The sequence below is a fragment of the Nilaparvata lugens genome, chromosome 1 (assembly GCF_014356525.2).
Source record: "Nilaparvata lugens isolate BPH chromosome 1, ASM1435652v1, whole genome shotgun sequence".
Taxonomy (NCBI): Eukaryota; Metazoa; Arthropoda; class Insecta; order Hemiptera; family Delphacidae; genus Nilaparvata; species Nilaparvata lugens.
In genome coordinates, this window is record NC_052504.1 from 97,911,031 (window position 1) to 97,937,571 (window position 26,541).

At 33.3% G+C, this 26,541-nt stretch overlaps 2 protein-coding genes across 2 annotated transcripts; one reads left to right on the top strand and one right to left on the bottom strand.

The window, feature by feature from the left end:
* The first annotated feature begins 584 nt into the window (after nucleotides 1–584).
* Nucleotides 585–8,086, top strand: LOC111063748. The gene is made up of 3 exons (XM_039419726.1): nucleotides 585–738; nucleotides 3,940–4,144; nucleotides 6,424–8,086. Exons 1-3 carry the CDS (start codon nucleotides 712–714, stop codon nucleotides 6,639–6,641), a joined length of 450 nt encoding a protein of 149 aa, XP_039275660.1. The 5' UTR covers nucleotides 585–711; the 3' UTR covers nucleotides 6,642–8,086.
* LOC120349475 lies at nucleotides 7,476–25,769 on the bottom strand. Its single transcript, XM_039419727.1, has 3 exons — nucleotides 25,566–25,769; nucleotides 17,284–17,485; nucleotides 7,476–8,998 (listed from the first exon to the last, which is right to left on the bottom strand). The coding sequence occupies exons 2-3, from the start codon at nucleotides 17,483–17,485 to the stop codon at nucleotides 8,820–8,822; spliced, it is 381 nt and encodes a 126-aa protein (XP_039275661.1). The 5' UTR covers nucleotides 25,566–25,769; the 3' UTR covers nucleotides 7,476–8,819.
* Between the last annotated feature and the right edge of the window lie 772 nt (nucleotides 25,770–26,541).

Genomic DNA, 26,541 nt, shown 5'->3' on the forward strand with positions numbered 1-26,541 from the left:
CACACAAACCAAATTAATGGTTCTCTGTGTTATACATTAGGCTACTTGATACTCTTTACTTATTTATTTCTTGATTCGTGAGCTCTGTTGGTTGCCTCCAAACTTTTTCAAGAAAGTATTTATTGTTCATGTATTCATGAACATATTCTTTAACAATAAGAGAACTTCACCCAAAGCTGCTTTAAAATAGGTACTGTAGTGATAAAGATTTAAAAATTATTCTATACGGTTCAAGTCCTCTTCAATTACTTCAGAATATTGAATTAAGTTTTACTCAATTTCAGCGACTCTATTTTTAAAAAGAATATACCCAATTGAATTAGAAACTCAAATACATCAGTAGGCTACATGTCATCTCTAATTAGTACAGAAAATTTAATTAAAGTTTTACTTTTTACTTCTAAGATCAATCATAGCGAATCTATTTTCAAGAAACACTATACCTCGTTGAATAATTTGAGACTCTAATTAATGCATCGGTCAATTTTTTAGGTGAATAAAGAATTACTAATTACTTACAATATTCCAACTGTGAAATTACAATTTTTTTCTAGCATACACTGATTCATTGCGTTCTTCATTTTTTTAAATAGTTTTACCAAATAATTACTAATTATACTGTGACTAATTATAAATGTTTCAAGATAAAAGCAATTACATCATTTGAAGAAGGTTATCTTGCTAACATAGCAGAAAAAATCCAATCAGTCTATGATTGTTGACTTGCGAACAACAAAGGTAAGTAAGTATAAAGTATATAATAAGAATCATTATTAACAATCTAGCATTGGAATTTTCAAGTTTGAGTTTTATTCAGTTCAATTTACTAAAATTGGAATATTCTCTCATTGAAGCCTTATAAAGTATATACCGTAACCTAATAAGAATCATTATTAACTTAACTAGCATTTGAATTTTCAAGTTTGAGTTTTTCTCAGTTCAATGTACTAAAATTGGAATATTCTCTCATATTGAAGGCTTATTATACTCATAGAATCCTTTTGAACGTCTTTCTATCATCCATTTTGCAATTCGTTTCATCAATATTTTTCAAGAGATAAGTTAGACTACAGAATTATTAGTGCAAAGTCATCGAAAACTAGACTGCCTCACTGATCACCATGATGAGTATGGTATAGAAAAATAGAATGATAGTTATTTGTATATCTAGAGTGAAAAGTGCTGTTTTTTCTCCCTGAGGGAAAAGTTTGAAGCCCGAGGCGAAGCCGAGGGCAACAATTTTCCTGAGGGAGAAAAAACATTTTTCACTCGTGATATACACAACATTTTTCCTCCACCTACATTTTTATAAAAAATGCTAATAAAATAATTTTTAAAAACGTATGTGACCAAACAATGTGTTACAACATAATCTAAAAAGTAAACAGAAACAGCTGGCTTGTAATCACAGTTCTCCTCCGACAGCACTATCTGTCGGCTAAAGTTGTAACAACAATGACAGCCAAAACTACAGCTATGATGAAGTTCCCGTTTCAAATTTGATTAGTTAATAAGTAATATTCATTGGCTGATATTTTGAATAACATGGAATAAAAGAAAAAAATATAATTTTTTTAGTATAGTGATATGAAGTTTGTAATAATAATTTCAGCATACAAACATAAATTTTATATATCGATCAAATGTCTGGTTGAAGTATTGAATTTAGTTGGTTTAATGACTACTCTATATGCTTCCTCATCTGAGCTTAGACCTTCTGACCTACTCCAAATGTACGTTTTTAAAATAGAGATGCTTCCCATGTTATTTAAATGGAGTCACTTTTACTCCCTAGGGAGTTTTTCTGTTTTTTAGTATCGAGAGCGAAAAAGTGACACTTTAGTATCATGTTTCAGGGGAGTAAAGTAAGTACTTTTGACAGTAGGTGGAGGAAATAGTTATTTGTGCATCTAGGGACTAAAGTGCAACTTTTTCTCCCTGAGGGAAACTGTTGTCGCCCGATGGCGTAGCCGAGGGCGACAATTTCCCCTGAGGGAGAATAAGTACTTTAGTCCCGTGATGCACACAACATTTTTCCTCCACCTACACCAATACCTATAACAATGAATAATTTTACTACATCTTCACGCTTTCACACTATTTCAGCTCTATTTCGATTGTTAGGTTATGTTCAACCGTTGGTGGATATGAAAAAGTACACACCTCTAACGTCATTAGAGGTGTGTACTTTTTCATATCCACCAACGGTTGAACATAACCTAACAATCGAAATAGAGCTACTTATTTCCTAGAGCTAAAATATTCCAAAGATCGAAATAGAGCTCTTTTACTTTTCCTCTACCGACCACGACAGTGTTGCCACATTCCTCATTCTTCAATCGCGGCGTTGTCGGACTTCTTCCCATGTTAATCTTATGGGTTTATTTTTACTCCCTTGGGAGTAAAAGTGATCACTTTTCCCGCTGGGAATTATTTTTAGTCCCATGGGGAGGAAAAGTAGTACTTTAGTATTCGATTCCAGGGTGTAAAATGAGTTTTTTGATAGTAGGTGGAGGAAAAATTTATTTTATCATTTGAACTTGATATCCTATTTTAGTATAATATGTAATGTGATAAAGGAAGGAACTTGGCTTATACAAGTAGGGGATAGGAAAATTATGTTTGAAGCATCATCAAGTCTGAACTATACTGGACTGATTAACTTGAAATTTTGCCTATGGATTCCTAATTTACCGAGGATTATAGCCCTCTTTTCAATTCTTTCATATTTCATTACGTCATGTTTTCAGTTTGTCATGTTTTAAAATAGACCCTTGTAGAGCACGGGTTACCTGCACGGGTTATCTATTAAGAAAACAATATAAAATCTTATAGCACCCTTTATTTTAAAAAACTCAAAAATAGTTTATCAACTACGGTACATTCGGTGATATCACACCATCGTCAGGTTATAGAATAAAAAATCTGGTGTGGCGCACTCACACATCTTTCCTTGCTCATTGAATTGGGAGCCTCATTCTTAAACGACAATAATTTAGAGAAATAACATAATGACGATTGGCGGCAACATAATTATTTGAAACTACGATCAGACTACTGTATATGTGTGTATATAATTGTTTTCAGAGTAATTTTTCCTTTGTGTAGTCTAAATTGTGGAATCCGATGATTTTTTTAAAAGTCGTCGAAACAGCTGTTCTACAGATGAAATATCTCGACTAGGTATGTGTTATTTTTATAGACTGCTCTACCTACCTACCTCATGCACGAGAAGGAGGTTACAAAGTCCATTTCTCAAGGATGGGGTGAACCCCCCATTAGTTTCCCAGAAAGGAGACTCATGCCAGTTGATAGGGCTTATAAATAGCTATCCATGGTATAAATTTGAAGAGAATCGTTAGAGCCGTCTTTGAGAAAATCGTGAAAAACATGGTTTTTTAGTAATTATCCGCCATTTTCTCCGCCATCTTGAATTGAATTTTATTGAATTTCTTATTGTCGGATCCTCATGGTATAAGGACCTTAAGTTTGAAATTTCAAGTCAATCGGTTAATTAGGAATGGAGTTATCGTGTTCACAGATATACACACATACACACACACACATACACACACACACAGACCAACACCCAAAAATCATGTTTTTGGACTCAAGGGACCTTGAAACATATAGAAAACATGAAATTGGGGTACCTTAAATTTTTTCGGAAAGCAATACTTTCCTTACCTTAGGTAATAGGGCAAGGAAAGTAAAAAAACCACCTGACAATGGTGTGATATCACCGAATCTAGTAGTTAAACTATTTTTAAGTTTTTCGAAAATAAAGGGTGCCATATATAAGATTTTATATTGTTTTATTAATTTAAAATAGTAGCCCATGTCAATGAAGTGTTTTGTATTTGAATTATTATCAAAATAATCATATTTAAATTTGATTTTATTTCATCTATGGTATTCAATTGAAAGTTTTATTTTCAGATGAAATCCAAGTGTTTAATGTTGCTTTTACTGTTTACTATTGTAATGGAACTTGAATCGAAGAGTATTAGCAATGACCTACTATGCGGTTGCAAAATTCCATGCCCACTCCAGAAAGTGTGTCCAAAGGGTGCAGTTTCGGTTAAAGATCCCAACGATCCATGCTTGCGATGTCCTAATTGTCCCTACTGTGCCTTCGTTAGAGGTAATAATTATTCAAATCCTTCCAAATAATAACTACTCTATGTGCCGGTTGCACAACGGCCGGTTAAATTTTAACCGTGATTAATTCCACGAGAACCAATCAGAGAAGACGTCTTTTCAAAAACGCCTTCTCTGATTGGTTCTCGTGAAATTAATCACGGTTGAAATTTAACCGGCCGTTGTGCAACCGGGCCCAAGTATTATAATATGATTGTGTTATATGTACGGAATGTAAATTTATATACATTATATTGACCGAACGTAGTGAGGTCTATGTTTCAACTCGATTCGCTTTTGTCTGTCTGTATGTAACGCGATTACGGCCAAACGCGTTGATAGAATTCTATGAGATTTGGCAGAAATATTCCTTTATCAACTGCGCGTCGATGTATACACAAGGTTTTTTGAAATTTTGCAATTTAAGGATAATATGAAAAGAAAAGGAACTCCTCTATACTCTGATATCACTTAAATATATAATATCTTCTACTTTAAAGATAGGATGAATCAGACTTTAGAATTATTGTTCATAATCAATCAGCTAACAAGTAGTTCTATTTTTTGTTTTGAAGCATCTAAATTTGAAAATTTACTTTGTGAACATATTAGTGGTCTGAAAATTTTGTGAAGTGAAGAGCTACAAGACTTAACCTATTTCGGACTATGTGTAACCATATCTAAATTGGGGAGAGGAATAGCACAAGGTTACCTTATTTTTCCTCTCCCTATCATTTATATGATGTATACTTATTATATCAATCAATAAAGAATAAAGAATAAAGATTACACAGATGTCTAGCCGTGTCATAAGGTAGGGTTTCAAAATTTTTTATGATATTATCAATATTCTCACATTTGAAAAACAATTTCAATAGGTAGGCTAAATAGGTTGAAAATAAAATGAAAAAATAATGATCAAATGAACTGAATAATGCCATAGAGAAACAATAGCGTTAGTAGATATATATCCCATGGTATAGGGCGTTTATGTCGACACCTTTAACTGTTATCCCAAGCCGATTACTGTCGATTATTGTTGATTTTTACTGTTTTGGCCGGGTAAGAGTGTATGAACGGCACAATATGAGAGACTACCAGCGTCATAAAGCTTCACGGGAAAGAACTACACGTGGGCTATCGGCTTGGGATAACAGTAAAAGTTGCGACATAAACGCCCTATACCATGGGATATCCACTTACGCTATCGTTTCTGTATGATAATGCTGGAGGAATGATAATATTCTTGAATGAAAAAATAATTTTAAAATAGTTGAGGAATATTTTTATCATAATTATATGGAAAGATTATCACGAAACTGGAAAAATCATCATATGGGTTACAAATTCAAACGTGAACTGAGCTTATTAACATAAGTGAGTTTTTGATCTTGGAGAAAACAAATAACAGTTTTTAAGAGTAAAATATTATGATTCAACTGTGAATTGTGAATCAACTGAATCAACTAGAACAGGTGAAATCAGATACTTGCGGATGAGAAAACTGCGTGAGGTCTACTGTTCACAGAATTACTAGTGTATTTATATAATGATTATTATTATTATCAATATACATTTATATTTATATACTTTAACTCGAAAAACTACTGTATAAACTGTTTGTAAGTCGGAACAGGCAATTTGGCTTAATCCTTGCACTTGAGATGATGTTGATAATACATTACTATTAACAGCAAGTCTGATTGATTAAACACTGCCATTATAACGTGGACCTCCCTATAGTGAGATTCACGTTATAGTCAGTAGGAATGATAGAACTACAGGGTTGCCGATTCTCTGTTACCACCGCCTTTCATATATTATATCAACTGTGACCCTGAAATACCTGTTGATAACGATCAAGTCTATCTGGAAAATATTTCATCCAACACGAATATATATTTCTCATTATCTAGACTATAATAAAGAAAAGAACTGTCTTTATACAAGTACGGGCTAGGAGAATTATGTTTGACGCATCATCACGTCTGAACTACTGGAATGATTAACTTGAAATTTTGCATATAGATTCTTAATTAACGGCGGATGGTTATAGGCCTATTTTCAATTCTTCAAGATTTAATTACGTCAAGTTTTCAGTGTGTCAGCTTTTAAAATGAAGCCTTGCGTGGCATGGGTTACCTGCTAATATAGTAATAAATTTCTTCATCGAAATAAAATAGGGGAGCGCTTTACTCATCCTTTTCCAACCCCGCCATCCACAATAATAATAATTTATTTTTCTTCTCGATTGTGATTATAATAAATGTGGTCTATCAACAGGTTTATTCGGAGCTTGCAACTATAAGCCTGGTGAGGGTAGTCGACCGGAAACTGTGCATATCTGCGGCGAGAACTTGACCTGTGTGTTCGACGAAGAGGATGAACAGAGAGGGGTTTGTCTTCCCACTCTGCTCGTCTGCCCTCCTTCTCCAGACAAGTATCGCCATCTCACTGAAGAGGAATTGTACCTTCCCGATCCTGACAACTGGCCGGCTTAATGAACAAAACCACAGAAAAAAACTACCACATTAAACTACAAAAATAAACACATTATAAACTACAATTTTCTCCCTGTAACTATTGTCAGGGAGGAAAATTTCCACCAAATATGAACTCTACTTGAATTTGATCATAAATTAGAAGGATTAGAATATATGAATTCAGGGCTACCCTACTTATATTTATTTATAAAATAGATTTATTATAGTACCCTTTTTGAAATTAATAAAATTTTCAATTTATTTTTTAAAACCTGAAGATGGTGTGGATTACCATGGAGAAACAAAAAGCATAAGTAGATATCCCATGGTATAGGGCGTTTATGTCGCAACTTCTACTGTTATCTCAAGCCGATTACTGTTGGTTATTGTCGAAGTTTACAGTTTTTCTTGGGGTGAGAGTGTATGAACGGCACAATATGAGAGACTACCAGTGTCACACAGCTTCACGGGAAAGAATTACCTACATGAACTATCAGCTTGAGATAACAGTAAAAGTTGCGACATAAACGCCCTATACCATGGGATATCTACTTATGCTCTTGTTTCTCTATGGGATTACTGAGACTAGTTGTTATAATTTGTATTTTAAATCTATTATTTTATTAATCTCAAAAATTAATAAAATTATCAATTTATTTTTTCAACCTGAAGATGGTGTGAATCACTGAAACTATAGTTGTTATAATTTGTATTCTCAATCTATTATTCTATAAATTTCAAGAAAAAGTTACCTAGACTACTATAATTCTATTTCATAAAAAAAGAATAATTATGGTAGATAAATCATGGACTGAGGTAGGTACTCTCATTCAATTAAAAAACATGCAACCACTGTGAGTTATTCATTAATTTATTTATTATCTCTTTATTATATTGTTCACTTGAATAACAGAGTACTATTGGGCTAGCATATCATTTACATTTAGTTTATTTGTTGTGGTACTTTCCTAGAAGTTGTTTGATTCTGACGAATAAATAAAAAAATAAAATTATTGAAATAATTTTAATAATATTCGTATGGCTTTTATTGGTGGGGAGTTCCAGACGGTTGATCCACCTCGCCTGAATATATCATTTATTTATTTATTAGGTTAGCACAAACAATACAAAGATTGGAAAAGAAAAAAACAGGCTATTGCCCTAAACTTCTTCAATTTCCTAATTTAGTTTTCAAATTGTCCAAGTATTATACATAGGTTATATCCATTTCAATTTCCCACACCAAATCACAATCTGAGGATATAGATTAGAATAAAACAAACAATTTAAAATTTGAATAGATTGATAGTAAAACTTTTGTAAAAACATGAAACAAACTTTAAATTTACAAAATAAAGAATAACACCACTTAAATTTTGAGCTCGAAAATACTACGTTCACCTCAGCTACATAACATTTAAGCTGTCAATGGGTCTTACGACTGTCATACTCCAGCCGGGACTGACATAACCGTGCCCATCCGATAACAGGGCAATTATTGAAATACAGCTCGCTTTTGGCAATAATTCACGCACACAATGAATATTTTCAACATTGATATTAATCTTCAATGTTTGATTCCATTATAGTTAAATGATCACTTTTGAACAATTGATCACGACATAGCAGTCAGGTATTTATAAATAAAAGCTATTAGCTTCTACTCACATTAGTGAAGCGCTTTCGGACACTAGGCCCTTCATCAATACTTCATCAACACGAGTGTTGATGAAGGGCCTAGTGTCCGAAAGCACTCCACTAATGTGAGTAGAAGCTAATAGCTTTTATTTATAAATGCCTAACTGCTATGTCGTAAATAATTGTTCAAAAGTGATTGATATTAATCAAATATGCTGAAGCCCAAATCGGTTCTAATTCTAATCTAGGTTACTCATATGTCACTTTCACATTTTGAGTTAGAGTCAAATTCACAATTTAAATGATAGAAAATCACAGATTTCAAATTCAAGAATACTTTTAAAATGAATTTAGTTAATGACAATCGATTGAAAGAATCAAAACTATGAAATTTCGAAACCAAATATGATAAGAAATGATTGAAATAAAAATAGATTTTAATAATTTTGACACATTGTAGTTAACGTGTCTGTGCCTCTAGATTGGTGATGATTTTTAGTGATTTTGTTTTAAAAAATTATTATTCATTGTTTTTGTGTATTATTTTATTTGATTTGATTAGAATAAAGCTACACAAGTTCCTTGCAGGCAGGTGAGTCCCGTACCACAAACGTTGGGTGCCTTCTTTTCTTTCAGATTTTCCTTGAGGTCAACCTTGACTGCTGGCTTGATATTTTCTGGTGCGGTGCTGGCTGCAGCTACAGGAATCTCCTCGATATCACAAGAAGCACCTTCACCTGTAATCACAATATTTGCATTTCAATTTCAAATGTTCAGATTCGAATTACCCTAATTCACTTCATAGTACAATTTTGAAGAAACATAAGAAAATATCGAGTTAGGTTAGGTTAGGTTAGGTTAGGTTAGGTTGGGTGTAATTTAGTTTAGGTTAGATTTAACACCTAACCTAACGTGCTCCTTCTCAAGACGAACGCACACAGCAATATACGTATGTGTGCAGCTGTAAATGACAGACGGAGGGAAAATCCTTCCCAGGGCACTTTTGCATGAGAGAATACAAGCTAATAAATATTTCAGTGATTGCCATGTCTAATAACCATCTGACAACAAATATTATTGGTAATGTATATTTATTGACTAGAGCAAACAATTGTGATAGACAACAAGGTATTGGAGCAGGTGTCTCAGTTCACATATCTGGGTTGTGAAATTAGTTATAAAGATGAATTGGATGTAGAGAAGAAAGTAGGAAGATTCCAAATGATTTGTGGAAGTATCAGTAGGACATTGGGAAAGAAAGCTACCAAAAGCACGATAATGAAATTTTATAAGACAATGGCAGCTCCACTACTACTCTATGGTAGTGAATCGTGGGTAACATCGAAGCCACTTGAGAGTAAAGTGCAGGCAGCTGAGATTAGATTTCTTCGCAGAACTAAGGGCTGTGACAGAAGAGATCACATCAGGAATGAGGATATACGGAAAGAGCTGAATATCTTCTGCCTGAATGAGAGAGTTGCATCTTATCGTCAGCAATGGAAAGAGCATGTGGAACGAATGTCAGCTGATAGGCTTCCTCAAAGAATTTTCAAGTATAAACCGGTAGGCAAAAGAGACATAGGCAGGCCACGAAAAAAGATGGCAATGATCATTATATTTATTATAAAATGAAAACAGTAGATTGTAGTGATGCTTATGATGATATTACATTAGATTATATTGGTGTTATTAATTTATAGATTTTATTTATTAAAATTTCTTTATTCTAATTACAAGCTGAATGTGAGTTGGAACAGGCAATAGCCTAATCCCTGATTGAAAGAAGAAGAAGAAGCAAACAATTAAATATAATGTCAGAAAAGAAAAAACAGGCTATTGCCTAAAACTTCTTCCATTTCTCAATTTCGTCACAAATCGTCCAAATATATGTTGTGTAATACTAATATTTCCACACTAAATCATTAATCTTAAAATTACAAATCAAAATGGAACAAATAATTTCAAATTTAGACAGGTTGATAATGAATCTTTCGAACAGAAAACAAGTTTTGAATTCACAGAATATACTAGACTAAAATCACAATAAATTTCGAGCCCGAGAATATCACGTTCACCATGACGAGATAATAATTATTTCCCAGAATACTAATTCCCAAAATGTTACATACAGAAATGAGTTACAGTTCAATGATATAAAGGAAACCCCTGCAAGACTATATATGTCTGTGTGTAGGGGTCAGTATTCAATCATAATAATATTAATTTATAATTTTTCAAACATAAATGCCGCAAAGAATCAGATCATTTCCACACGCTTTTTATAGTTACATTCAACATCATATTATAATCGCAAGGTTGCAACGGAATTCATTCTAATTTGCGAAAAACGAGCTACTTTTCTCTCACTGAAATCATATCTGGAGCCAACAGAATGCTGACTAGGTGCTTCACGAATGCAGTAATTCTTTCTATTCTCTCATTTAATTCTCTGATTTATGGTAGAGATTTTACAGCGCTCATGCAAATCTCCACCATGCAATGCAAATTGACTCCGAGCTTCTATTTGAACGGCATATTTTCTCACTTCACTTTTCCTTTCCCTAGAATTTTACCACTCTAGAATTATCAAAAATTACTGTAGTGAGGTCCACGTAATAATGGCAGTGTTTGATTAATTAACACTCGTTTGCTATCCCTGTGTATCATTCGACAAAGCAGATAGTCTATCCTTTTTTACCTCTGCAACGTTGCCAGATCGTTTCTCAACAATGTACAAGAATAATTTCCCCAAAAAATATTCAATCTCAATAATGTAAATTTATTATTTAATTATTATGTAAGCAAGATGAGAAACGGTGGGAGAAGCCTCCACCAAATATGTAAGGAGGGAAAAGAACTATGATAACAAAAGAGAACAGATAAATAGAACTTTAATTAATTGGTATCTTTCAGTTGCATGGTTGAATATGATAAATATTAATTTTTCTCTATTCCAAAAACGTAAAATATAAATATATATATACAAACAAAATATTAAAATGAAATTAATGGGGAAAACACTCGCTTGCTGCTAATGATGATTCAATCTTTGTGGTTATGAAAATTAAGAACAATGATCTTATCCAGTAGTCACCTACCTTTGAAGATGGCTTCCCCCTTTGGTTTAATCGCGACTTTACAGTTAGTATTTTAAAAAATAAAAAATAACTGAACCAATGAATAGGCTCAGAACCCGTCTCCCTTAATAATACAATTATTTTTAAAATGACCGATCTGTGACAGAATAACTGTATTATAAAACGAAACGAAGTCTAGCCTTTTCCACTGGATCAGCCGGACTTTACTCACAGTCCTAACGAACGAGCTCTGCCCCAAAAGCTAAATTTTGGGTATTAATATAAACTCAGTCAATGCCAAACATGAAAGCCATTTCAAGTACATATTTCTATCTGTCGCACAAGCGGCACGTTTGTTATTAGAAACAGAGAGAAGCTAACGTTAATATTGACAACAAATGAAATAAACAATCTTTCTGTCGATGACAAAGATTGTTCAAAGACAAAATACTGTTCATAGAACTTTTAATTTAAAAACTCTAAAATCCTGATCAATATGAGATAAATATATGATTCATATATATATCCCATATGACATCATCATTACAGATTGAAGGAAACCAACTCCAACCAGTTGCAAGTTTTAAGTACCTGGGTTCAAGTGTACAGAGAGATGGAGGGCTTGATGTGGAAATACAGCATAGAATAAATTGTGGATGGATGAACTGGAGAAAAATGAGTGGTGTTCTTTGTGATAAGAGAGTGAATTGTCAAATGAAGGGAAAAGTGTATAGATCAGTTGAGAGGCCAGCTATGCTGTATGGAACAGAAACATGGCCCATTTCAAAGAAACAGGAACGAAAGATGGAAGTGACTGAGATGAGAATGTTAAGATGGATGTGTGGGAAGAAGAGAAGAGATAAAATAAGAAATGGATTGATCAGAGGCACTGTAAAAGTTGGACCACTGGGAAAGAAAATGCAGGAGACAAGGATGAGGTGGTTTGGGCATGTACAGCGACGGGAGGAGGATTATGTTGGACGAAGAGTGCAGGATTTGGTTTTGGATGGTGTGAGAGGACGAGGTAGACCTATGATGAGGTGGGGAGATAGAATAGCGGAGAGTGGTTGGAGGAGAGAGCAAGCATTGGATAGGGCTTTGTGGAGAGGCAGACTAAGAGGAAGGAATGCCGACCCCATTTAAATGGGATAAGGCACAGCCAAAGAAGAAGAAGAAGAAGAAGAAGATATATATCCCATATGAACAGGTGACAATTGGAAAATATATTATTATATGAATAATGTAATTGACGAATATAGAATATAATTGATTATTTCAAGCAAGAATGAACAGTCAATATTTATTTATTTCTACATTGATACATACATATCATTCTCAACTATGAATTATTGGGAGAGGAACAACTGGCTTAAAGCCCAAAACTGTTCCTTTCCCAAATTTAGATAGAAATTATATTACACTAGCCGTCAGGCTCGCTTTGCTCGCCATATCCGTCTAGCCAGGGGGTTCCGCCCCCTGGACCCCCGACTGGGTCGTCCAAGAATAAGATCAGCAGGCTCGCTTCGCTCGCCTGCATTTTTATCATATGTTAGGACAATCCAGTCGGGGTCCAGACTAAACGTCTGGCTAAACGGATATGGCGAGTGAAGCGAGCCTGACGGCTAGTAATAAATAATATCCCCAGGATTGAAGTAGCAGTGCCCAATCAATTTTTCCGCGATAAATGCATTCAAATCTTCAACTTGGTGCCAACCTAACAAAGTCAACTCAACTTAATGCCAACCTGACAAAAGTATTAATTTAGTTGCCAGTTAACAACAACTGTTTCGAAGAGGTAGGCCTACTCTATCTAGATTATAGTTCTATAGTAACATATGATATGGAAATTTCAATTATAATTAAGAGATTGGGAGAAGAAGAATATACATGCTAAAGGACGAACTTTAAACCCTTAAAACAACCCTAGAGTTAAAATATTGCCAAAAGATTTCTTAGTGCGCCTCTAAAGGGCCAACTGAACATACTACCAATTTGAACGTTTTTGGTCCGGTAGATTTTTAGTTATGCGAGTGAGTGAGTGAGTCAGTCAGTCAGTCAGTCAGTCAGTCAGTCAGTCAGTCAGTCAGTCAGTGAGTGCCATTTCGCTTTTATATATATAGATCATATATACTGGAATCAGCCATCTACTATACAATGCAGTGGCAAGGCAGAGAATCGACAACTGTCATTCTAACGTGTAGCCTAGCTCAATATACTGAGAAATACAATCATATTTTGCACATATATTCAATAATGAGATCTGTGAGTTACTCGTATTCACTGTGGAACTCTGCATTGATGAAAGGACACCATGAAAGCTTCTTGGAATATGATGTAGGCCTATGGGTCTGTCAACGAATGCTTATTATATGCGAATATTGTATGTGAATGGCAGACTTTATTACAGGGAAAACTCTTGCCCTCGTATGAAAAGGCTCTCTCGACTCTGGGTTCTCGCTGTATGCCTCAATTTTCTGCCACCGTACCTACTTAGTCTTTGATCATATATTTTGTAAGGCCGATCCGAGTCCATAGCGCAGCTCTACTGAATTGGCGCTGCCTTAACATATTATCCAATCGTATCACTGATCTATGTTCTTTGAATTATTCCGCATTGATTTCCTTATTTTCACATCATAATGTTATATTTTGTCTAATAAAAGTATTTGCTTCCGTTTTTCGAGAAACATGTTACTTATAAAAGTTATAGCTCGTTTAAAACCTTTGAAAATCAAATCAAATCATTTATTGTCACACAACATTAAAATGTTACAACAACGTCATTAATAACACAGAAACATCAGTTCAAAAATCTATTACAAAGAAATATTCAACTTTATATAAACATTCATCGACCAGTACTTTTTTCTAAATATTTACAGTAACTATTAAAGCTCATTCTTTTGATATTTTCAGGCAAAGAGTTATAAAGTTTTATTGACATGTATTGCCAGTTTTTTTGAGAACTTGTAAACTGGCAATACTCGACTCTTATATTATTCCTATTTCTAGTGTTATGTTGGTGTGTACTAGAGTTAACATCATATCCATTTTCAGTTTTCTTCACTGAAATCAAGCATGACAATACATACAAAGATGGCAGTGTTAATAGTCCGAGTTCAATAAATAATGATTTGCATGGAGTACGAGGAGCCTTGTGGCAAATTATTCTCACTGCTTTCTTTTGACATTTAAACAAGATGTCAGTAGTTGAGGCATTTCCCCACAGCTGGATTCCATATAGGAAAAGGCTATGAATATGGGCAAAATAAACACTCATTAGAACAGACATATCTACAATATTACATGATCTACGTAAAAGGAAGATGCCCTTGTTGATTTTTTATAAATATATGTTATATGTGGCATTTCCAAGTCAGGTTGGTATCAATTCTCACGCCAAGAAACTTAATTGAGTTTATGTCATTAATTTTTCTGTCAAAGCTAAAAGTTATATTCTCTGTTTTTGTGGAATTAATGCTCAAATTGTTTGCTGCACACCAATCTTCAATTTTAGAGGTATTATTCAATATGTTAGAATACAAATGATCCTTATTCTTATTAGCCACTTTCAAACCTATAAGTCATCTGCAAACAAATACGAAACACTATCGTCATTACAAGAATCAATAATATTAGGCGATATTAGGAAATGGTGTATCATATGCCAAACGTTTCCGATTTCCTATAATATTGATTGCCCACTTAATCTGCACAATGTACGTTCTTTTCACACTAGATCATTTGAGTAATACAATAGAGAAACAATAGCACAAGTAGATATTCCATGGTATATGGCGTTTATGTCGCAACTTTTACTGTTATCTCAAGCCGATAGTCCACGTAGTTCTTTCCCATGAACTGTGTGACGATGGTAGTCTCTCATACTGTGCCGTACATACACTCTCACCCGGTCAAAACAGTAAAAATCTACAATAATCGACGGTAATCGGCTTGAGTTAACAGTAAAAGTTGCGACATAAACGCCCTATACCATGGGATATCTACTTACCCTATATTGTTCCTCTATGGTAATACTACCACCAACAGGTTTTTTCCGGGAAAATTTTATTCTTGTACTCTGTTCAAATCAACTTCAGACTTGGGATGGCAATGCGCAGCAGAGAAGGCATACAACGGCAGGGATACAACGGCGGCTATGTTGCCGTTGTGTACCGGCCAGCGTTCTCTAATTTCCAGTGAGTATTCAAGCGCTCATGTTAAATTTAGGAAGTTTCCTTTCTGCAATCACAGAGCCGACTGACTCTATTCGACAAATTGACAACTACGCTTTCACCTATGACTCAATCCATCACTGCAATTGGCTGATCTCCCTCCATTTCTCTGCGCCGCAAATTCCTCCAGGTCTGGAGAAGATTTGCACGGAGTATAAATGTGTTTTTTCTGTTGATAATGCAATCCACCTTGTAAGCTCTTGGTGATAGAGAATTGAACTTGGTCTCAACTTGTAGACCAGGATTTCTCTTTCCAAATGTATTAAATTTACACTCAGCATAAATCGTTTTGAAATTAGTTAGATAAGTTTAAAGAAGCCGAAGATTTCAAAAATAATAATCCCCTCTTCAGAGTTTAAGTCATTTTTTTGACCGAGCGAAGTGAGGTCTAAAGGTGTGTACAGTTATACGCGCCGCGAACATTAGCAGTTCACTCTCAATCAGCTGATGCCAAGCTTTTTATATCTGTATCTTACCGTTTTTGTAAAAATATGGATATAATCAGCTGATAAGTGAATTGCTCATGTTCGCGGCACGTATATCTGTAGCTGCGTACACATATTCGCGCTTCCGACCCGCACCGAGCACGCTCCTCCCTCGTACCGCTCTCGTACCGCCCTAGTACCACCATCGCTCCTCCCACGCACCCATCATGAACGTTACGGAAGATGTTAGATCTTCTCGCGTTCCCCGGTCGAACCACTGTTGCTCCCCGGTCGATCATCAATCGCTCTGCTGGAGTGACGTTCGGTTGCGGAGCAGAGCAAAAGTCTGTACGCACCTTGTCAGTGAACTCTATACTCTATACTCTATACTCTACAGTTACTCTACTATACTCTATACTCTATACTCTACAGTTCAGTGATATCTGTACGCACCTTTAGATTCAAGTCGACGGTTTGGCATTTCTCTTAATGTTTAAATGTTTATATGTTGCGCATTTACGGCGAAGTGTGGTAATAGATTTTCATGAAATTTGACAGGTATGTTCCTTTTTAAATTGCGCGTCGACTTATATACAAGGTTTTTGAGAATTTTGCATTTTGAATGAATAAAAAATTTTAATCATTGATTAAAATCAGTGTTTTTTTGACAATTTCTTAGTCTTTTTCATTCAATATGAATAATTACCACAATATCAACTCCTCAACTACACAAAAATTTTGCATTTCAAGGATAATATAAAAGGAAAAAGGAGCCTCCTTCATACGCCAATATTAGAGTAAAATTCAGACTATAGAATTATTCATCATAAATCAGCTGACAAGTGATTACACAGATGTGTGGAGAAGCCAGTCTATTGCTGTATTTCCATAAGGTCTATAGTTTTCAATCAGGTACTTGTGGATGAGAATACTGCGTGAGGTCTACTGTTCACAGAACTACTAGTAATCAAGCGGTGTAACGATGGGGACTTTTCCGTTCCAGGTTATGTATAGCCAGCTACTATGTATACTAACATCCTGCAAAAATTCAGCTTTTCCCTAGTTTGTTGCGCAGAACCCTGTTGTTTTGGGACGAGTCAAACTGGGCCGACGACAACCTGGGTTGACGACACCCGGGCTGACAACAAACTGGGCTACCGCCAAAGATGCCCGCCGACAACCTGGGCTGCATTTCTAAGAGTGCCAGGTAGGCGGTACAGGCAACGACAAACTGGCACTCCTCAGATGTTGTCAGCCGACGCCAAAGTTGCACGATGATACTGACCTCGGAAGGGGATGCATTGTGGACAACAGCCGCAGTTGGGGCCACCCGTGAAGAGAGTGCCGTTGCACGAGTCGGCCGACATACACTTCATCTTCACAGTTTCGCACATCTTCGGCGGACAGCCGTCATCTGCAGCCAGCACCACGACCACAGACAAAGCAGCGACCACTACCACCATCACTGTAGTTGCCTTGCTATCCATCTGCAAAGCATTACAAATACAAACATGACAATTTGCTGTGAATCGGCTGGTGAATGGCAAAAGAGATTCAAATTCATTTTTTTTTTTTTTATTAAAATTTATTTCTCAAAAAGCATACACAATAATATAATATTATAACATATAAAATAATACAAGAAAAATACTATTAAATATATAAAAAAATCCCAAAACTGCAGTATATTTTTTATGTTCATCTATGTTTAAGAAGTATAGCCTACAAGGTAAAACCTTTGCTTCGATCTAAGTTGCAGTGATATATTTATTTAATATAAACTAAGAAATTACAACCAAATTAAGAACAAAGATTAGTGGAATTTACACACAAAATATAATTTTGTACATTAGTGGATGATGAAATTAAATAAAAGTTAGTAACACACAATAATTATTCTATGATAAAAAAACAAAACAAAAAACAAGAAGCAATTAGTGCATAGAATATTTTTTCTTCAGTTTTATTTGATCTTATCCATTCCTCAATCTCACTATTTAGTTTTTTGCTCCGGCTTATATTGGCAACAAGATATAGGCAGGCCACGGAAAAGGTGTCAATGATTATTACTATCATGAATGTATAAAACTTAAGGCTTTGCAAAGGCTAGAAATAAACTTTCTACTGGTAATATTCTTCAAAGTTTTCCGATTTGTATATCCTCAATAAGCTATCAAAATGGTGAAGTTTTCTCAGGAAAACATTTTTTCCGATCACTACTTTTTGAGATATGAGCGCCTAAAATTTAAATAATTTTTGGGACAGAACATTTCAAATTCGGTAAGAGATAAATCCATGAGATTTAGAGGATGAACTCTTCATGGTATTGTTGATTGAATAAAACAAACATTTTCTGAAAATATCAATTCTGTAGAAAGTTTTACAATTTACCAAAAATGACCAAATGAAGTAACTTTCACATACATATACTTTCAATACATAGCAGCTCGGAATGTATCAAGAAACCATCACCAGTAACTTTCAGTTGAGTTATTTTTGTTCATTTTTAGTAAATTGAAAACTTTCTCAAAATTGATATTTTCAGAAAATGTTTGTTTTATTCAATCAACAATACCATGAAGAATTATAATTCATCCTCTAAATCTCATGGATTTATCTCGTACCAAATTTGAAATGTTCTGTCCCAAAAATAATTTAAACTTTAGGCGCTCATATCTCAAAAAGTAATGAGCGGAAAAAAATGTTTTCCTAAGAAAACTTCACCATTTTGATAGCTTATTGAGGATATACAAATCGAAAACTTTGATGATAATAATTATATTGTACGAATCAAGAAAATTTGAGAAATATCACCAGTAGAAAGTTTATTTTTAGCCTTTGCACAGCCTTAAACGGATGTTATTGGATTGAATTAAATTTTTATTGATAAGATTTTTTCTTGATAATTTTTATTAATGGAGACTGAATTACTTTTATAATATTGAGATAACTTAACTTACATTCCTATATAAGCTGAATGTGAGTTGAAACAAGTAATAGCCTCAGTGTTTTAAAGAGAAGAAAATGAAGATTAATCTGTGAAAATAATCAGTGAGTTCGTTCCTTTCATCTATTTCTATACTAAGTATAATGAAGGAAAGAACTGGCTTATACAGGGTATAGGAAAATTATGTTTGACGCATAATCACGTCTGAACTACTGGACTGATTAACTTGAAATTTTGCATAAGGATTCTTAACTAACCGAGGATGGTAATAGGCCTATTTTCAATTCTTCAAGATTTTATTACGTCAAGTTTTCAGTTTGTAAAGTTTTAAAATAGGCCCTTGCGGACCGCGGGCTATCTGCTACGGTACCTAGTCTGAAATATAGTGATGAAGTCAAGGAAGGACCTTTAGGTGGAAGCATCTACCACAGATATAGAAGGAATAAGTCGAGAACTGTACACCAACTAGAAGAATACGGTACCGTACCTATCATTTTATTCCACTAGGCCTATTCATGGTTGCTTTTGTTCCCATTTTTTCAAGTGAACTTGAACAATATACTGCAAGTTAGCTTCGTTTTTTTTATCAATCAACTACAAACTTGATAATTGCGGTATATTAACATAACGTACAAACTTAATTATAATTCAACCAATTTTAATTTGGTTTTATTTGAAGCCATCTTGTCAATTACCATTCTTCTCAATTCACAGGTACTTCTTGAAAATTAACACTGATGGTTTATTTATCTCAATAACTCACCTACAAAATCAATTTCAACAACCAACTGGGAGACTTATAGGAAGTACAAACTAATTTAAATCACTTGATCAATATTAATTTCCTGGATTTTATTTGAAGCCTTCTTGTTAATTATAATTTGGGAATCCCTCTTAATTCCAAGATACTAAGAATTATCATTGATGTTTTATTTATCCCTATAACTCACCTTCAAAATCAATCAAAAACCAACTGGGAGATTTATAATAATAGGACGTACAAACTAATTCAAATCACTCAATCGATATTAATTTCCAGGTTTTTATGTGAAGCCTTATTGTCAATTACAATTTGAAAATCCCTCTATACATTCCACTACCTGCTAAAAATTATCATAGATGTTTTATTTTCCTCAATAACTCACCTACAAAATGAATTCAATAAATTCTTCAAGTGCAGGCCTATATTCTATGTTCTGATGTGAGAGGCATGTTATCAAGTCAGCATTATTCTGATTAACATCCATTTGCTATCCTTGTCTGTCATTAGAAAAAGCAGACGACTCCATCACTCTATCCTTATCATACTATAACTGGTATAGGCTACTGGGGTGGGGTGAATCTTTCCCTCTTGATATAAGAGACCTTTTTCCTCATGCTAAAGCTGCGTTTTCACCAAAGTTATTTACAAAATGTTAATAATTCAATCCTTATAGATACTATTAGATTGAACATAACTTATCACACACATTATGAACATATGTGTTTGTCAAGTTCTGTTCAATCTTATAGAATCTATAAGAATGAAGTTATTAACATTTTGTTAATAACTTTGGTGTAAACCCAGCTTAAGCCTACGGTACTAACTTTAATGAAGCAGGTGTACATTATTTATAGATTACCCCAACACATATTATTATAGTGGGGTATTATAATTGGAGCTAAGTCTATTATTAGCAAATTTGATACGTGTAATTATATTATGTAGGGTAAACCAGCACACGTTGGGACAATCCCACGTTGGGACACTTCAAGTTGTGAGAAATTGGTGAGTATTAGGTTAGCAAAAACTGCGATGTTTTATCAGCTGTTTATAGCCTCAATTACAGACATAATAATTTCAGATGTAGCACCAGTCCTTATTAAGAAAAAATAAAAAACATGTTTTTGTAACTTCAAAGTGTTTTTTTTTTGTGAGAAGAGGAATTTTTATTTTTATTTTAAACATTCACCATTTACCAAGGTAAGTCTCACAGCTAATATGAAATCTGTATTATTTTATGAATATTTTGACATATAGAACATTATTGTACTCTTATTTATAATCCAGTTATTCTGTCTAAAACAAAGCCATGACCATCTGCCCATCTTCGGACAGCCCATATTGGGACACTGCAATCATGATATATGCTCATATTATAACGATGAGCATTGCTTCTGAATCTTATTTTACTCAATGTAGGCTACATATCACTGAAATAAATTATAAAGAAATATGATATATGATTATAGCCTGTAATGTAGCTTCAGAGGTAGCCATTTCAAACACACTTTGTGCAAATGAGTTTTGATCATAGTTTTTACTGAAAAAATTTCAAATAATGTATTTTTACTATCAATAATTATAGTAAAATGTTATAAATTAACAAAAATAATGAATTGCTTATTTCAAATTCAATATCCAACCTGGGAAAGGGTATTAAGCCCAGGTAGGGACACTCCCCAAAAAATATTGTTTTTGCAATAAAAAAATCAATAATTGACGATCAATGCAGTTGCCATCCTCAAGGATGAAAGTGTAAGCAAATACAATAAATATAAAATTAAAAAATGTAGATTTTCTTATTTTTGTCCAAGTTATAGCTGTTTGAATGTTGGTGTCCCAACGTGGGCTGGTTTACTCTTTATATGTATTTGTAAATAAACTCCTCTGGTTGCAATTCATTGGTAATCGAATAAATTATCATTGGGCTTATCTTAAGCCACCAAACAGTAAAATTTCATAAGATTAGGTGCAGTTTGCACAGTGACAGTTAAAGACTTGAAATAGATTAATTGAATGAATAATTGTATAAGGAATAAATAATTTAAATCATTTGAATGTGTAGTACAACACATTAATTAAAATTTCTTTTCTGAATTACCATATGAAGTCTCAATTGTTATAAAGTGGTTCATTTTGATTTAAGGCCACCAACTGATTAGATTTAGCTTAAGCTTTGACTGTGCAATCAGCCCTCAATCTCATGTTTGAGGAAACATGATTGAGAAAAAACTTGAGAGAAAACGTTTCTGAAGAGATGCCAGCCTCACAACAAAACTCATTTGCTTACAGTTTATTCCCATGTTTATTTATATTAGTATAAAGCCAATAAATTATGAGAGAAACTATTTCACCTCATTAAATGAAATGAAATGAAAAAATTCTTTATTCTCTCATTAGACTTGAAGAGAAGGAGAACAAAAATTACTTGTCTACAGTCTGTCCGTTTTTGTCTAATGAACAGGAAAAGTCAATAAACAGGTTGTCTAATAAATCAAACAATAGGAAAGGTGGGGAGATGAAAAAGGTAAGAAATAACCGTACATAAAAAGTAAGAAACTGTACCTTTGTTTTAGTTATGACACTGTGTATATTAATTTGTAAATATTTACAAAAAAACACTTACTTTTCATGATGAAATGAGGAATGCATTTAAAAACACTTAGGATTCAAGTATTTAAGGCTGTGCAAAGGCTAAAAATAAACTTTATACTCGTGATATTCTTCAAAGTTTTTCGATTTGTTTATCATCAAGCTATCAAAATGAAAAAGTTTTCTCAGGAAAACATTTTTTTCTGATCATTACTTTTTGAGATATGAGCGCCTAAAGTTTAAATTTTTGGGACAGAACATTTCAATTTCGGTAAGAGATAAATCCATGAGATTTAGAGGATGGATTCTCCATGGTATTGTTGATCTAGTAAAACAAAAGTTTTCTGAAAATATCAATTTTTAAGATGGTTATTCATTGTACTAAAAATAACTTTTATTTGAGTTTTTTTTTGGTAAATTGAATAACTTTTTCAAAAATTGATATTTTCAGAAAATTTTTGTTTTACTAGATCAACAATACCATGGAAAATCCATCCTCTAAATCTCATGGATTTATATCTTACCTACCGAATTTGAAATGTTCTGTCCCAAAAATTCAAACTTCAAGCGCTCATATCTCGAAAAGTAATAATGGTCGAAAAAAATGTTTTCCAGAGAAAACTCTTTCATTTTGATAGCTTGATGATATACAAATCGAAAAACTTTGATAAATATCACGAGTAGAAAGTTTATTTTTAGCCTTTGCACAGCCTTAAAAACCTTAATTTTTATGATTGAACGCAATTCATCATGGAAAGTAAGTGCCTTACAAATATTTACAAAGATACAAAGAGGCAAAATTTCAACAAATCTATTATAAGTGTTTCGTCATTAAAAACAGCATCATTCATTTTAAGATAACGTCAATAAGTGATGAGAGCATAAAGGAAGTAAATAGTATATTACTTATTTCATCTGTGATGAGAGTATAACTACACCGTTCTTACCGTACCTACCCTATCATACTTGAAGAATAGGAGAGAAGAACAAAAATAAAGCTGAACAAAAATTACTAGCCTACAATTTGTCCCTTTATTTATAAGTATCGTGTATGTCAATAAATGAAAGATCAATAAAAGGTAATAGATAATCTAATAAACAAGAAAGTTTAATAGACAGGTTGTCTAATAAATTCAATCATCAACAGGAAATGAAAGGTAAAGAAATTACATGAAAGGTAAAAAATTTCTGACTTCTGTTGTAGTTATTACACTGTGTATAGGCCTAGTTGTAAATATTTAAAAACACTCACTTTTAATGATGAAATGATAAATGCATTGAGTAATGCAATTATTCAATAAAATAACGTTACATAACCCTCTAAAGATGGGTCACCAACCACTAAAACTGCCATATCTCAGTCAATATTGGTCCAATCTTAAAAAAATTAGTTACTAATCGATAGGAAATTAAATGTACTAAAAAAAGTTAAATGAAATGAATGAATAAATGAAATGAATAAATAAAATGAATAAATGAAATGAATAAATGAAATGAATAAATGAAATGAATAAATGAAATGAATAAATGAAATGAATAAATGAAATGAATAAATGAAATTAATAAATGAAATGAATAAATGAAATTAATAAATGAAATGAAATGAATAAATGAAATGAATAAATGAAATTAAATGCCTGAGGTTGATGAAGCTCAGAAGTGAAATGCATTTCTCATTTCATCATCAAAAGTAAGTGTCTTCCAAATATTTTCAAAGATACACATCAGTGTCAAAACTACAACAAATTTATTATACAGTGTTTTTTCATAAGATAAGATATAAATTTATTCAACACAGTTTATCATATATAATACAATAAACAGTTGAACATCATCATAGGGATTAATTTGAAATAAGTACAGAAAAAAACATACTACAATGAAATATGAAAATTGGAGAAAACTACACCGATAAAATCAATGCAATACGCTTATACTTCTATCTATACAGTTATTTGTAAGTGCTAATATACAACTTGTAAGTGCCAATATCTATATACTAGCTATCACAGAAATCTATAACTCTGTAGTAGGCCTTCGTAGCAAGAAAGCTGTATAAACTACTTTTGAAGATGCTTATTGACTTAGATTTCAGCTCTGCAGGCAATTTGTTGTATAATTTAGAACCGATATAAGAAGGTACTTTCTCATATAGTTTCAACCTATGCTGTCTCAAAGCTATATTGTTTCTACTTCTGATGTTATGATCGTGTAGGCTACTTCTGCATTCGTGACCAGTTTCAAGATATTTTTATGGTTAAAATTAATAATTTTTATATGTAAATAGAAGGTAAGGTGAGAACATTCAAAGAAGCAAATGCCTCTCTATACAAGACTCATTATACATACTTAGGACCAGCCATGTATCGTACAGCTCTCTTTTGCATTTAAAAAATCCTTTGGAAATGAAAATCAGCGGTGCCTCCTCACAACTCTTAGTTTAATTAATTAAATTAAAGTTTTGGTAAAGAGTTAGTGGGGAGGATATTTTTAATATTCTTTTCGAAGAATGGACATTGATATGTCCAAAGCTCCGCCAATTTATGTAGATGCATAACAATATAATTATCTATAGTTATTATATTACAAATTACTTTTTCATATCATATACAGTTCAATAATTATTTTCTTAGTCTATATTATGTACATTCATCTACAATTTTGCTGCATTGCAAGCTATTGTATATAAGTGTATAAGCCAGTATATATTGTAATCTACATAAATAAAGTAGGCCTACTCAATCAATCAATCGATCTATCAATCAACTCTATACCATTACCACAACTCTATACTATACCAGTAGAAAAGAGCATAATATACCATTTTTGACACCGATAATGGCACACATTTCACGATATTTGTTGTATCATGGACGTTTTCATGGATAACAGCATCAAACTATTGAAAGAATAAAACGTTGATGTTGTCAATATACCACTATAGAATAGAATAGAATAGATTTTTATTCCTTTAAGTATAAAAACTATACAATCGGAAACGTCATAATCTTATATGCATTACAATGATAATCTTACAATGATAATAAATCTAACAGACATTCAATAATAATCACATAATAGGCAATCAAAATATACAAGTCATGAAAGTTTATATAATAGTTCACACTTATTTAAGATTTACTCTATCATGGTATTAATACCACTAGATTATATGGCAGCATTAAGGTCTTATTCTTTCAATTATGGAGAAACACACAACATCTCATACCGCATACAATCAACTTATTAACATCAAATTACTTACCTTGGACTTGTAGAGTATCACAGCAAGAAGTTTAGAGCTGATGGTTACAAAATGTTGAGCACAAACTGCTAAGATCAACTGCTAGTGGTCACTTAAATCTATTGGCATATCCAGTTTGTTGGAGCACTCAGTAAACAGGATAATTTTGCTGGCAAATCTCCCAGACCAGGCATCAGGCACCAGGGTCAGTACTCACTACTCATCTCGCCAACAGGTTTTCACAGTCGGATCCACTGCAAATTGTCAGCATTGATTGATGCGAATTGCATTGATTCAATTCATAAGGGAAGCTGACATCAGGTCAAAGTGAATCCACTTATTCGATAGCCATGTGTTACGTCACTGTAGTGATGAAGATTCACAGTAAACTTTCAGCACGGGTTAAATGGAAAGTATTGGTGCTACTGTAATGTTGACAGTTGACAGGTGAATATCAACAATACTGCTCACTATAAATATAATTAACATTCATGTTCAGTGCACAAGTGCAAGGTGAAACTGGTTATGAGTTCAACGTGTCTAAATGATAGTGTAGAGTACACAATCTTTTATCGATAATATATTAATATCGGGGCACCGAGCTTCGCTCGTTATTTATTCATCGACTTTTGATAGACCGAACACAATTCTTCAAAATGATTAGGGAAGTACTAACAGGCACAGCCCAAAACTGTTTTTTCCCAAATTTTTATTTATATACTATAAATATAGTCCAGAAAGTAGGTTATGTTCCATACACTTCAATTCAGGTTCAATTTTCTGTTCAAACAATTGAAAACAAAAAATGTATAGTTTAGATTAAACCACATATAGTTTAGATTGAATAACACTCACTAATCACTTGAAATTGTCAAATAATGATCAACAATAAACCAGATTATGTTGATCAAATCGATTAAATTGTCTAGCTAGATAAAATTTCTAGCTGATTGATCATGATTACACAGCTGGAAATAATTCTGTCTCTCTCCCACAC